The sequence below is a fragment of the Pantherophis guttatus genome, chromosome 7 (assembly GCF_059756535.1).
Source record: "Pantherophis guttatus breed Tessera chromosome 7, ASM5975653v1, whole genome shotgun sequence".
Lineage (NCBI taxonomy): Eukaryota > Metazoa > Chordata > Lepidosauria > Squamata > Colubridae > Pantherophis > Pantherophis guttatus.
In genome coordinates this window covers 14,354,938-14,369,707 of record NC_142069.1, presented here as the reverse complement: position 1 = coordinate 14,369,707, position 14,770 = coordinate 14,354,938, and the positions used below count along the sequence as shown (strand labels likewise).

The window sequence follows — 14,770 nt, the reverse complement described above, 5'->3', positions numbered from 1 at the left end:
TCCTTTTTCCTTGAAGATGTTTTACTTCTCATCCAAAAAGCTTCTTTAGTTCACTTGCAGAAAAGACCCACCAAACCACAATCTGGATGACTAAGAATCTCCATAGACAAAACCTAAATCCATCTAAAGTGGTGGGATTCAGCCGGTTCGGGCCTGTTTGGGTGAACCGGTAGTTAAATTTCTGGCAGGCCCCTCCCCTCCCCTCCCCTTCCAGGAGTCCCCACATGTCCCATTTTGGCTTCCAGGTAAGCGCAGGGAGGCCTACTAGGCCCAAAACAGGACATGGTGGGGAGGCGCCCCCCTGGGCCCATTTTCATTCCCAGGAAGCTGCAGGAGGCCAAGTGCAGCCTATCACACACCCTGGTCATGCCCACTATGGCCGCACCCAGCCGGTCATTACGGCAGAGAACCGGTTGTTAAATTATTTGAATCCCACTACTGCCTAAATCCCAACTCGTTTTTTAAAGACACTGACTGAATAAGCTCCAGTGGTTTGCAGGTGACAAACCAAGGAGAAAAAAAAAGAAACTTACCTGACTTTCCTACTCCAGCTCGGCCAAAGATGGCCAGTTTTACCTCTGCGCTCTTAGCCATGGCAAGGGGGACACACCGCAGGCTGGTGGCTTCGTCACTGATGTGTCCGAACCGATGCAAAGGATGACTTTCCCAGCCCAGCCTTCAACCTCATCGTATCATCATGTTTTCCAAGGAGGGCTGTGAGAAAAGACCCACCAAAGAGAATTAAAGAGCTCACAAGGAGAAGGCAGCAGATACTCTCAACTATAGGCAATTTCTGAATGCTACCTTCACGGCACGTCAGAAAATCCTTTAAACCAGTTACTGTATTGTCATCTGCATTGAGCACACAGTGACCGAGTTTCCATAATACCGAAAGATCCAGATAAAATGGGGATAGCAATCTGTCATTCTGCATATTGCCGTAACATGTTCTGTGAACCACACCATCATATATCACAGCCTGACTAGGTGGCTCAGTGGCTAAGACACTGAACTTGTCAATCAGAAAGGTCGGCAGTTCGGCGGTTCGAATCCCTAGTACAGATCTCCTGCCTGAGCAGGGGGTTGGACTAGATGACCTCCAAGGTCCCTTCCAACTCTGTTACTGTTACATCAAGGCACAGTATTGCAGGATCCAAACTGGGTCAGAGGTTTTGTCTTCTGAGCTTTTGGACTCATGCTGGAGCCCACCTTCAGGGAACTTCTCTCTAGCAAGTGTTGTGGCCTGTCGGCTGCCAGCAGAGCTAGCTGCAGAGTCAGAGGAGGAGGAGGTTGAGGGAGGGCCTGGGCCAGCTTCACAGCCCTTGGAAGGCTCTGATGAGGAAGCAGGATTAGAGGCAGAGGCAGAGTCAGGGCCTGAGCTGAGCGAGGGGGATGAACAAATGGGGTCCATCCAGGGGTGAAATGCTCCCGGTTCAGACCGGATCGCCCGATCCAGTAGCGATGGTGGCGGGTGGTTCGGAGAACCAGTAGCAAAAATCTCTGCCCCCCCCATGCCCAGCTGAGCCGTGCGTTCATCAGAGGCTTTTTTTTTTCCTTTTAAAAGCATTTTTTCTACAACTTCTTCCGCCGAAAAAATGCTTTTAAAAGTAAAAAAAAAAGCCTCTGATGAATGCGTGGCTCAGCTGGGATCTCAAGAGGCTTTTCAAAGCATTTTTTTCTGCAACCTCTTCCGGGGAAGAGGTGGTTAAAAAAATGCTTTAAAAGTCTCTCTGACGATCCCAGCTGAGTTGCCTGATTGTCAGAGAGACTTTTCAAAGCATTTCTTTTGCATTTGCAGAAAAAAATGCTTTGAAAAGTTAAAATAAAAAAAAAGTTAGCCACGCCCACCCAGTCACATTACCCCCACCACCCCCAAGCCATGCCCACAGAACCGGTAGTAACAAATTTTACATTTCACCCCTGAGCCCATCCCAGATGCCCATATGCACAGAGAGGAAAAGAGAGGAGGGCAAAGGAAATCAGTAAGCCGGCTCATAGGGAGAGGCAGACGCTGACAATAACCAGCCCCTCCCTGGCTGGGAAATAAATAGGAGGGGTTTGGGAATGGCCGGTTGTCACAGACAACTGTTTGTTTCTAGTATACGGCAAGAAATTCTGATTTCTTGACTAAACCCAGGTTTGTTGGGACTTTTGATTTTTTGTTTATCCCTGTGAATAAAAGACTGTACTGCCCTGTTATAAAAAAAGGGGTTGTTTTACTTGTGAGTAAACATCACTACTTGCAAAGGCTGAGTCAGAACAGCAGAGTGTGTGAAAATCTTTCACACCTGACATCCGCTTTGTTATCCTGCCATCACTTCTCTCCATTTCTTGCCATTTTTAATCTCTTTCCTGGTTGTTGTTGTTTTTTAATAATTTGTAAATACCCAGAGTTGCTGGAAATTGGATGGCATATAAATTTAATGAACCATCATTTTCATCAGCAGCAGCAGCAATTTGCACTGGAAAGGTATGAGTTGATGTCCTGGAACTGTGGTGGCACAGTGGTTAGAATGCAGTCATTGCAGGCAAACTCTGCCCACAGTGAATAGTTTGATCCTGACAGGCTCAAGGTTGACTCAGCCTTCCATCCTTCCAAAGTCAGTTAAATGAGGACCCAGATTGTTGCGGGCAATGTGCAGATTTTGTAAACTTCTCGGAGAGTGCTGTAAAGTACTATGGAACGGTTTATACATCAAATGCTGTTGCTGTGCTCACCGTAACATTTATGCAGAGATTTAGGAAAACCTCCAAAACATGTCCATTATTCCTTTTTTTTTTAATGGACGGCCTAAGTTTGCCTTGTTTCTGAGGAGGAATGTCTACTTTCAAAGGACTTTTTTTTTTTAAACCTTTCAACAGTAAGGAAAGAATGGCCTAAAGGTTTTATTTGTTCCCTATAAAATACTTGTTTTCTACATTTGGAGAGATTTGCTCTTAGTGTATACCTACGTAACTGAAGGAAGTATCCAGATGCATCAAGGTTCAACTTATAGTACTGCTATTTCTTTTTTTTTTAAACTCCACTTTTCCATTGTTCAGCGGGTCAAGACAGCTTCAATTATTGTTCCCAGCATCTGGCCTTGAACAGTAACTTTTGAAGCATTATCTGAAGTTGCTTAATGTATAAAAGATACATGAAACCTTTGGCAAAGCTCTGAAAAAACCCTGGAGTTTACAGTAACCCCCTTTTTATTAGTCAGCAGGAATTACTTTAAAAGCTCGACTAGTAGGGAAAATGAAGCTATCTTGACATTTCTCCTAAACAAAGTTTTGCGCTAAAGGTATTCAGAAGCTTTTTGGATAATCAGCATCAGATGCAGGATGGAGAAAGCTGGAAATGTTTGGTTGAAAATGTGTTCCCTTGAAGGAGCACGAAGCTTACCCCCTCCCCGTCTAATTCTTCCCCATCTGTTGGATCAAGGTATTATGATCCAGAAATGTACAAGTCCGGGGCATAGAGAAATGATTCCCTGTGCATCGATGCTGAATCCAAGATATTTATGACTCTTAATCCAGGGAAAAAGATATGACATATTGATGTATTTATTCTTGTTGTGTTCCTTTGCCGTTGTTTACTTTATCGTTCTACTGTTTTACTTCTGTTCTGTTTACATTCCTTTCATTTTTCTTCCTTTTTATTACTGTAAGCTGCCTAGAGTAGCCCCACAGAGAGACAGGCAGCAAATAAATTTAACAAATAAATAAAAAGGGGTTTGATATTGTAGGAAGTTAGCACCCATCCCTCTCCTAGAAGAATGAAATATTTTAGGAAATATTAAAAAGGCAGAATATATTTCCCTGGATGAGAAATGGAGAAACATGTTTTAAAGACAAAGCAGCTTCTTTGTCAATGGGCCATTAAGACCTCAGCCAAGCTCACTCATTCCCCCCACGTTTGTCAATGGACCATCATCTGCAACACAATAGGACCCATCTAGCAACAGAAATTCCCCACATGGCACCTGGGAAGATTACATCAGCCAGCAAGGCTAGCTAAGACCCCCACCCCCTGGGAGTCTGACAACCAATCAGGATACTCTTTCTGGGCCCCAGGAAGTTCAAAGCCAGAGAGGGCATAAAACCCGGGGACTCGCTGCGTCTCGTCCCTTTTTTCTATTCAGGAACTCAAACCATGTGATCCTGTCCACCATTAAACCATCTTTCCAAGCAGTCTCCATGTTTCCAGTGTCTTTTTCCCCACTTGGAGCTGAACCAGAAGGATATTTCTTCCTACACCATCTTTACTAGAATGTAGGAATTAAAACTGCAAGTTTTATGGATGGATATTTCTTCCAACAATATATAAGTTCTTTTTTTTTTAATGATATGAAACTACTACCTCTGCAAGCTTTTTGGCTTCTTCCATTCAATGGTGTCCAGTTTTTGGAAACTGCCTGAACAAAGCATGCTCATCACTGCTCATGCCACCACATTCTGGGCCAGTTGAAGCTTGCAGGTGGTCTTCAAGAGCAGCCCCATGGAGAGCACATTGCAGTAGTCAATAGTCCAAGACAGGAGTGTCTGTGGAGGTTATCTTTGTCAAAAAAAAAAAGGCAAGATGACAACCTCAATTAGACAATCAAAGCCTTCAACTTAGGTAAAAAGTCTTTGATCTTATGGTTATGGCTACAATCTTGACCTTTCTTTACATAAATACCCCTCGGACACCTCTGGTCTAATATGTTAGCCTGTGACAATTTTGAGTAAACTAGGAAAATGTGAGGTAGCTGCACTCCCACATTGGTGCATTCGTTCTTTCACACATCCCCATTGTAATATAGGGAAGGGCTTAGAAGAAGCCAGAACATGCTATAAATGGCTGCCATGGGGCATGACCTACCATTATCACCCAATTTTGGGGGGGGGGAAGATGCATCTTATACTCTGAAAAATACAGTAAGCTACATCTTACAGAGACTGGAGATGATCCTTCAGCAGGGTGTTAAACAGGAGCAAAAGGTCAGAAGTCAATGTGCAGCCAAGACTGAGGGCAAGAAGCAGAATTCAAGAGAAGTGGTGGAAGACTAATTTAATTTAATTTAATTTCCAATTTATATACCGCCCTTCTCCCTGAGGACTCAGGGTGGTGTACAGCCAAGATAAAAAACATAGAATACAAATATTAAAAAAACATTTAAAAATATATATAAACGAAGATTCAGGAAAGCTACCAAAACAAGGCCCGCAAGTGGAGCTACTTAGAATCTCAGAATATTCTACCTCAACGCATAGCTCATGAGAAATAAAGATAGAGAATAGAGATCTGAATTCAGGAAGATAAATCTGATGTGATGATTATCACTGAAATTTGGTGGAATGTTACTCATGATTAACACAGCAGTATTGGAAAGCTACAACTTACTCAAAATAAATAGAGCTAGTAGAAAAGGCAGGGAGATTACACAGACATTCTGAGTACCAAAAACAATTTGGGGGGCTGTATTTTTTTTCTTCTTTTGCCACAGGAAATAGTAATCCTTGAGTTTCTCAGGGTGGAAGTGTAATATAGCAACAAGTACAGGTAATCATCGGGTTATAACATGATTGGGACCAGAATTTCTGTTGCTAAGCGATGTGATTGTAAAGCATGACATCGTACAACTAAATTACTTAGTGATGGAAATCCCCGCAGTCCCAGTTGCCATTGTAAGCCCAGGACTATGTGAGTCATTAAGTGAGGACCTCATGTGGGTATGATGATTATGATATGTGATTATGATGAGGTCATAATCACATATGGGAAGAGGCAGGAGAGTCTAAGCAAGCAGGCTGGTGCAGGAGAGCTGAAGGTAAAAGCTACAAGTGGGCAGATGCCATGGAGAAGCAGGTAGATGCTAGGTGCAGATGCTAAGGTGCACAAGAAGGGATGTATGTGGGCAGAGGGACTGTTGACAGGTGCCACAGAATGCCACTGAATGTGGGCGGGCACTCGTCCACATTCTCCGAACCATTCAAAATTTTTGCTACCGGTTCTCCAAAACCTGTCAGAACCTGCTGAATTTCACCCCTGGTTTCTTCTAATTCTAGTATTCCAGTATATTATATTCTACTATTATTTATTATATCCTTATTATCATTTCCCTTCACCTCCATTCCTTGGGAGTAACACACACAGAGACACAAAAAAGTGGTGGGTTGCCCCCGGTTCGGACCGGTTTGCAAGAACTGGTAGTAAAACCGGCAGGAGGCTCTGCCCACTGACCCGGATGTCATCATAGGTGATCTGCGCATGTGCAGAACCGTGCGCGCGCGATGTGAACCGGTAGTAAAGGTAGTAGAACCCACCCCTGACACACACCCCACCTGTCTGTGCTTCCAGTGCCCGCCCATCGTCCTAGCCAGCCTGCCTCATGGTTCCCTTGCAGCTTAGAGCACAGGACTGAAGGAACTTCCTCCTGGGCTCTGGGCTCTTCAACATTTTTATCAATGAACTAGGTGAGAGACTTGAGGGGAAATTCTTTCCCTTGTTCAATATAACCCTTCCCACCCGCCACCCCCCCAAAAAATTATGATGGATTGGGGCAATTTATCTATCTTGTTAAATGCCTGTGGAGATGCTGCAATGGTTATAAGTGCACAAACCACCTGTAAGTCACTTTTTTCAGACCCATCGTAGCTTTGAAGGGTCATTAAATGACTAGTCATAAACTGAGGACTGCCTGTACAGTACTTGCAACAAATGGAATATCTCTGTCTCTATCTGTTGAGACTCTAGAAAGAGGGCAGAGAAGAGCAACGATGATGATTAGGGGACTGGAGGCTAAAGCATATGAAGAACGGTTGCAGGAACTGGGTATGTCTAGTTTAATGAAGAGAAGGACTAGAGGAGACATGATTGCAGTCTTCCAATATCTCCCACAAAGAAGAGGGAGTCAAGCTATTCTCCAAAGCACCTGAGGGCAGGACAAGAAGCAATGGGTGGGAACTAATCAAGGGGAGAAGCAATTTAGAACTAAGGAGAAACTTCTTGACAGCGAGAACAATTGATCCGTGGAACAATTTGCCTCCAGAAGTTGTAAATGCTCCAACACTGGAAGTTTTTAAGAAGAGGTTGGATAACCATTTGTCTGAAGTGGTGTAGGGTTTCCTGCCTAAGCAGTGGGTTGGACTAGAAGACCTCCAAGGTCCCTTCTAACGCTGTTATTCTATTTCTATTTCTATCTCTGTATGTCTGTACAGGTAGTCCTCGAGTTACGACCACAATTGAGCCCAAAATTTATGTTGCTAGGTGAAATATTTGTTAAGTGACTTTACCCCCATTTTATGACTTTTCTTGCCGCAGTTGTTAAGTTAGTAACATGGTTGTTCAGTGAATCTGGCTTCCCCCATGGACTTTGTTTGTCAGAAGGTCGCAAAAGGGGATCACATGACTCCAAACCCCCCCCCCGCCCAGGACCTGCAACCGTCATAAATAAGAACCAGTTGCCAAGCATCTCGATTTTGATCATGTGACCTTGGGGATGCTGCAATGGCAGTAAGTGTGAAAAATGGTCATAAGTCACATTTTTCACTGCCGTTGTAACTTTGAATGGTCACTAAATGAACTATTTTAAGTCGAGGACTACCTGTATCTCTCTCTCTCTCTCTCTCTCGCTAACTATCTATCTCTATCATCTCTCTCTCTCTAATGCTATCTATCTCTCTATATCTATCTATCTCTATCTCTATTTATCATCTCTCTCTAACTCTCTCTGTCTATCTCTATTTATCATCTCTTTCTCTCTAACTCTATCTGTCTACCTACCTCTCTCTCTCTGTCTATCTCTCTATCTCTATTTATCATCTCTCTCTAACTCTACCTATCTCTCTCTCTCTGTCTCTATCTCTATTTATCATCTCTATCTCTCTAACTCTAACACACACACACACACACACTCTAACTCTGTCTGTCTGTCTGTCTGTCTGTCTGTCTATCTATCTATCTATCTATCTATCTATCTATCTATCATCTATCTATCTATCTATCTATCTATCTATCTATCTATCATCTATCTCACTCATCTGACTCCAAACACCACAAGGACCAGACTTTTATTCTGGAGATTTTGTAATAAGACAAGACAGCTCCTGAGATCAATTGGGTTACACGCAAACAAAGAGTCTTTTTAAAAATATATAACATTGTTTCCTGCTCTATCCAATAGCTCAAGAATGTTTATGACACAGATATAAATTAATCTGTTAAAAGTCTCAGTAGGATGAAAGATTGGGATTAAAAAAAACAAAACACCCCAAACTACTGTCATGATATAAAGGTTACATGTTTCAAGCACACTCACAAATTTGTCAAAGCTTCAATTTTAGAGGATTTCAAACGCCCAGAATGTTATTTATTTATTAGAGATAAAGAAAGGAAATGTCAAAATCTACAGTCAGTCAATACCTTTATTTGGCTCTGACAAACATGAGTAACATTGTAAATGAAAACTTCAAGGCACTTTCTAGTATGCTTAGAAGGTTCTTTCTTGGAGGATTTTAAAACCAAGGATCAGCAACATCTAAACATTTTCAAAGAACCAACACAAAAAGAGCCAAATATTTACATCCCCCTGTTCCTCAACCTCAGCACAGAGGTGGGTTTCAACAGGTTCTGACCAGTTCTGTAGAACCGGTAGCGGAAATTTTGAGTAGTTCAGAGAACCGGTAAATACCACCTCTGACTGGCCCCACCCCCATCTATTCTCTGGCTCCTGAGTCCCAGCTGATCGGGAAGAAATGGTGATTTTGCAGTATCCTTCCCTTGGAGTGGGATGGGAATGGAGATTTTACAGTATCCTTCTCCTGCCATGCCCACCAGGCCACACCCACAATGCCATACCACGCCCACCAAGCCACACCCACAGAACTGGTAGTAAAAAAATTTGAAACCCACCACTGCCTCAACACCTTTAAGGTGCATGGAACTACAATTCCCAGAATACTTACTTTGAGAAACATTGCTATGAGAAATCATGTGAATCCTTTCATAAAACAAATATGAAGAGTTCCATTGGAGGCAAAACCTGACATCCCTTCCATGACCTGGAACCTGTTTTGCATGCAAATATTTAAATTTGGAACTAGAACTTATTCTCAGGTATTTGATGTTTGATATGCCAAATGGAAAGAGAAGCGCAGATCTCCCCTTACAAAACTGCCTTTAAAAGAAAGCGTAGACGGACGCATTAATTTCCTTCTCTAATGTTATTTGTCTACGGTTAGTCCTTGACTTATGACCACAACTGACACCAGAATTTTGGAGTGAGCCGTGCCAAATTTTACGACCTTTCTTGCCATGGTTGTTAAATGAATCACTGTCCTTAAGTGAATCACCAGTTACGTGAATATGGCTTCCCCCGTTGACTTTGCTTGTTGGGAGCTGACCAGGAAGCTTGCAAATAGCAGACACATGAAACAATGGTGGGATTCAAAAAATTTTACTACCAGTTCTGTGGGCATGGCTTGGTGGGCATGGCATGGCTTGGTGGGTGTGGCAGGGGAAGGATATTGTAAAATTTATTTATTTATTTATTTATTAGTTCAATTTATATGCCGCCCTTCTCCGGAGACTCAGGGCGGCTTACAATGCGTTAAGCAATAGCCTTCATACTTTTGTATATACCTGCTTAGTAGGGTTTTCGGCCCCCTCTAAGCGGTGTTCTTTTTTATACAAAGTCAGCTTATTGCCCCCACAATCCGGGTGCTCATTTTACCTACCTCGGAAGGATGGAAGGCTGAGTCAACCATGAGCCTGGTGAGATTCGAACTTGCAGTAATTGCAGACAGCTGGTGCTAGCTAACAGCACTTTAGTCTGCTGCGCCACCAAGGCTCTGTAAAATCTCCATTCTCTCTCTACTCCAGGGGAAGGATCAGTGGTGGGTTGCTACCAGTTCACCCCGGATCGGGCGAACTGGTAGCGGCGGCAGCGGGAGGCTCTGCCCACCCGCCCGGATGCTTTTGCACATGCGCAGAAGCGTGGGTCACGCGCACACGCACGAACAAACCAGTAGCAAACTAAACTGAAACCCATTACTGGGAAGGATACTGTAAAATCTCCATTCCCACCCCACTCCAGGGGAAGGATACTGTAAAATCACCATTTCTTCCCGATCAGCTGGGACTTGGGAGGCAGAGAATAGATGGGGGTAAGGCCAGCCAGAGGTGGTATTTACCGGTTCTCTGAACTACTCAAAATTTCTTCTACCGGTTCACCAGAACTGGTTGGAACCTGCTGAATACCACCTCTTGATGTGAACCCAGGATACTGGAAATATGTGCCTGAATTCTGATCTTATGATTGTGAGGATTCTGTTGACAATGTGAGGACCGGTTTTTTCTGTAGTAACTTCAAATGGTCACTAAAGCAAATGGTTGTAAGCCGAGGATGAGCTGTATTTGTTTTCTTAGCAGACCAGAGAAATGCTCCTAGATCAGGAGCCCCCAACCCCCGGGCTGTGTCCCACTACTGGACAACAGTCTATTCTGAATTGGCTGGCCAGAGTGAGCACAAGTGCGCAACTCAAGCTGTGTAAGTGGCAGGCTGGCAGGGACTCTACCGAGTGTGTGCCAGCTCACTGCTCTCATGGCCCAGTTCCTCTCCCCCCCTGCCAGGCCGCCGAGCCGTAAAGGTTGGGGACTACTGTACAGTCCTCACCTTACAACAGTTCATGTAGTGACCGTTTGAAATTACGACGGCACTGAAAAAAATGACTTGTGACATTTTTCACACTTACAACCATTGCAGCATCCCCATGGTCATGTGATCAAAATCCAGACACTTGGCAACGGATTCATATTTATGACGGTTGCAGTGTCCCGGGGTCATGTGATTCCCTTTTGTGACCTTCTGACAAGCAAAGTCAAGAGGGAAGCCAGATTCACTTAAGAACCACATTATTAACTTAACATCTGCAGTGATTCACTTAACAACTGTGGCAAGGAAGGTCGTAAACTGTGGCAAAACTCATTTAACTCTCTTGCTTAGCAACAGAAATGTTGGGCTCAAATTGTGGTCGTAAATCGAGGATTACCTATACATGGAAGATGAGAAGTCAACAACTACCCTGTTTCCCCGAAAATAAGACAACCCCTGATAATAAGCCCAATCGGGCTTTTGAGTGCATGCGCTAAAATAAGCCTCCCCCAAAAATAAGCCCTCCCCGAAAATATTTAAAGGCAGAGCTGGAAATCAGGTAAGACGGCAAGAGGAGCCCCATCTTGCTCCACGCACCCCAAAATAATAAGACCTCCTCAAAAATAAGGCCAAGCGCTTATTTCGGGGTTCAAAAAAAATATAAGACAGGGTCTTATTTTTGGGGAAACACGGTAGCAGCTAAATTTGTCATCCCAGCTGCCAATCTGAAACAGAACAACGTGGAGCTCAGCAGACCACGAAAGACCCATATTATTACAAGAAAGTTGTATGTAATTTAGGATGCTGCTTAAAATAATTTGTTCTTTATGCTACAAGTCCGTTCAGGAACCAGATGGAGTTGAGGTAAGATTTTACAGTATATGTCGACTTTTCTAATCATTCCCAAATTTTCTGAAGAGTATTTGATAGCGACAAACATTTCCAGGAACAGGATACTGTATGTCAAGTTAGTTTTACCGATAACGTTTAAGAAATCGATTGTTAAAAATAGTAACAGAGTACTTTATAACACATACAGAATTCCTGCATGCTGTTGGATTACATCTTTTTTCTCAAGCTCAGTAACTTTTAAGCTGCTGGCTGGAGAATTCTGGGAATTGACGTCTAGACACCTTCAAGTTGCCACTGGCAAGAAACATAGGATTACATTAAGCAACCAAAATATCACCAACTCATCCAAGGTCTTTTTAAACCGCAAATGGTGAAACCGTGAACCTTGAACAGCCTCTAATCACATCACTCTTCAAAGATTGCAAAAGGAGAGCAAGGGAAAAAAATTACAACCAAAAAATTACATCCCAAAAAAGTTGGGATTCCTAAAACATGTAACCTAGCAATCTGGTCAAGCTCTTTGCAATACCTGTAGGATATTTTCAGCATCCTCTCAGAGGCCTCCGAACGTAGCCAGCTGCAATTTTAAAACAGACAAGCTTGGAGAGTCCTGGTTTTTCTTTCAGGTTTGGCAAAATACGTTGCTCCAACCCAGGTTACAAGTCCTTAAGGTATTCTGCAGATCTCAGTTCCCAGGTGTGTTAAAACAGGCAGGTTACTTTTAACTTCTGCAGGTTTAATGAAGTGATATGGGCAGAGTTTTTACATTCTGCTGAAGGAGTAGCTGGTTAATATCCAGTATGAATGCAGTCCCTACCTCTACTGGAACAGCTGCCCCTCCCCCCAAGTGTTTTCCTCTTCAACCTGTTGGAACAGCCCCTTCTCCCATCGTGCTCCCTTACAGATAGTCCTCGATTTACAACAGTTCATTTAGTGACCGTTCGAAGTTACAATGGCCCTGAAAAAGGTGACTGAGGACCGTTTTCCCCACACTTAACGACCGTTGCAGCAACATCCCTATGGTCAAAGTGATCAAAATTCAGACGCTTGGCAACTGACTCATACTTATGACGGTTGCCGTGGCCGTTTTTACGACCTTCAATGAGAAAGCCAGATTCACTGAACTAAGAAGCCTGGTGGTGCAGTGGACTAAACTACTGTTAAAAGTAGTATTTAGCTGCCAGCTGCCTGCAATTACTGCGAATTCAATTCTCACCAGGCTCAAGGTTGACTCAGCCTTCCATCCTTCCGAGGTAGGTAAAATGAGGACCCAGTTTGTGGGGGCAATAAAATGACTTTGTATAAAATAGAACACCGCTTAGGGGGGGGCCAAAAGCCCTACTAAGCAGGTATATACAAAAGTATGAAGGCTACTGCTTAAAAGCATTGTAAGCCGCCCTGAGTCTCCGGAGAAGGACGGCATATAAATCAAACTAATAAATAAAAAAATAAAAATAAATAAATAAATAACTGTGTTACTGACTGAACAACCGCAACGATTCCCGTCTTAGGTCGTGAAACTGGGGCAACGCTCACTTCCCCAAATGTCTCAGTTAGCAACATAAATTCTGGGCTCCATTGCGGTCGTAAGCCGAGGACTGCCTGTACTTGGTTAATCGGCTCCTCCTAACTGAATGGGATTTATTTATTTATTTTTTGCATCCTGGAAGGAAGAGTTAGAAGCTTCTTGTCAGGAGCTTCTTTGCATCGTTTTTCCCAGCACCCTCAGAAAGGGGATGGGGGAATGATTAAATCATTATTTTCTCGCCCCTTCTGCCCCTCTCACCCCGCCAAGGTTAGGGCAAGGATGATCTCCAGGAAAGTGATCCACCGCTTCTTGGATAGAGAAAGAAGCACTCATTTCTCTCTCCAGCGACCAGCAATGCTTGGAAATCTACCCCAACCCCGTCACCCCGGAGCTTCACTTGGGACTCATTCTGGGCTCTTACCTCGCCAGACGTCCCGGGCAGCCCCGTGACTTGCCGAGCGTCCGCTTTCCTCGGGTGCTGCCGGTGGACCAGAAGATGCCAACTGCGCAGAGAGGATCCTGCGGGAGAGGCAGCGCCGTCCGCCCGTCCTCCTCCCCGCCTCGCAGCGACCTTTAGAGAAAGTACCGCAGAGAGCAGCGGGGAGAGCGGGGCGGGTTGTGGAGGGAAAGGGCGACCGGCGAGAAGAGATCCGAGCGGAGTTGATCCCCGCCTCTGCCTCCCTCGGCTGACATACAACCCGGTGGTCGCAACGCGCAGCCTGGCTTTCTTTCTTTCTTTCTTTTTTTCTTTCTTTCTTTTCCCCCCCCCCTTCTTTCTTTCTTTCTTTCAGATTTTTTTTTTTAAAGGAGGCTCGACAGCGTCACCTGCCGGCCGTCAGCCGGCACTGCAGAGCGGGTGAGGGAAAGGCGAGATGCGGGGCCGAGGCGAAGGGGGTGGTACGTGGCACGACCCGAAATCCTGCCCGCACGCACGAAGGGACGCGTGAATGGAGACGCACGCACGCACACGCGCACACACACGCACCCTAAAAAGTTCATTAGTCCGCAAGGGCCACCGATCTCTCCCTTGGGCGCAGAGGCGCCCGATGCCCTTTTGGCTCTTGTTGGCGAGTAACGGCGCTCAGCAACCGCCAGCCTGGGAAAATAAGCTTCATTTTTTTTTTCCCTCACAGTCTCAAGGCAGGATGTGTGTCCGCACGCACGCACAAACGGAGACACAAACGGAGACAGAGAGAGAGAGAGAGAGAGAGACACTAGGTGGCTCAGTGGCTAAGACAGAAAGGTCCGCGGTTCGAATCCCTAGTACAGGTTTCCTGGGTGAGCAGGGGGTTGGACTAGATGACCTCCAAAGTCCCTTCCAATTCTCTTATTGTTACATACACACATACACACACATGCACAGAGAGAGAGAGAGAGAGAGAGAGAGAGAGACAGACTAGGTGGCTCAGTGGCTAAGACACTGAGCTTTCGATCAGTAAGGTCGGCAGTTCGAATCCCTAGTACAGGTTTCCTGTTTGAGCAGGGGGTTGGACTAGATGACCTCCAAAGTCCCTTCCAATTCTCTTATTGTTACATACACACATACACACACATGCACAGAGAGAGAGAGAGAGAGAGAGAGACTAGGTGGCTCAGTGGCTAAGACACTGAGCTTGTGGAACAGAAAGGTCGGCGGTTCGAATGCCTAGTACAGGTTTCCTGCCTGAGCAGGGGGTTGGACTAGATGACCTCCAAGATCCCTTCCAACTCTGTTATTGTTACATACACACACACACACACACACATACATAGAGAGAGGGAAGGAGAGACAGAC

General features: G+C 44.6%; 1 protein-coding gene across 2 annotated transcripts in view; it reads right to left on the bottom strand.

Annotated features, from left to right (window-relative positions):
- RERG (RAS like estrogen regulated growth inhibitor) overlaps positions 1–14,138 on the bottom strand; it is a 140,044-nt gene extending 125,906 nt beyond the window's left edge. Inside the window, exons 1-3 of one of the 2 annotated variants that reach the window (XM_034403797.2) lie at positions 13,418–13,760; positions 4,343–4,537; positions 534–714 (exon numbers count right to left, since the gene is read on the bottom strand). In XM_034403797.2, coding sequence (XP_034259688.1) covers positions 534–594 — 61 coding nt within the window. In that variant the 5' untranslated portion in view covers positions 595–714; positions 4,343–4,537; positions 13,418–13,760. Of the gene's footprint in view, positions 1–533; positions 715–4,342; positions 4,538–13,417 lie in introns of both variants that reach the window. The other variant, XM_034403796.2, reaches the window with a different exon arrangement.
- Positions 14,139–14,770: the final 632 nt, after the last annotated feature.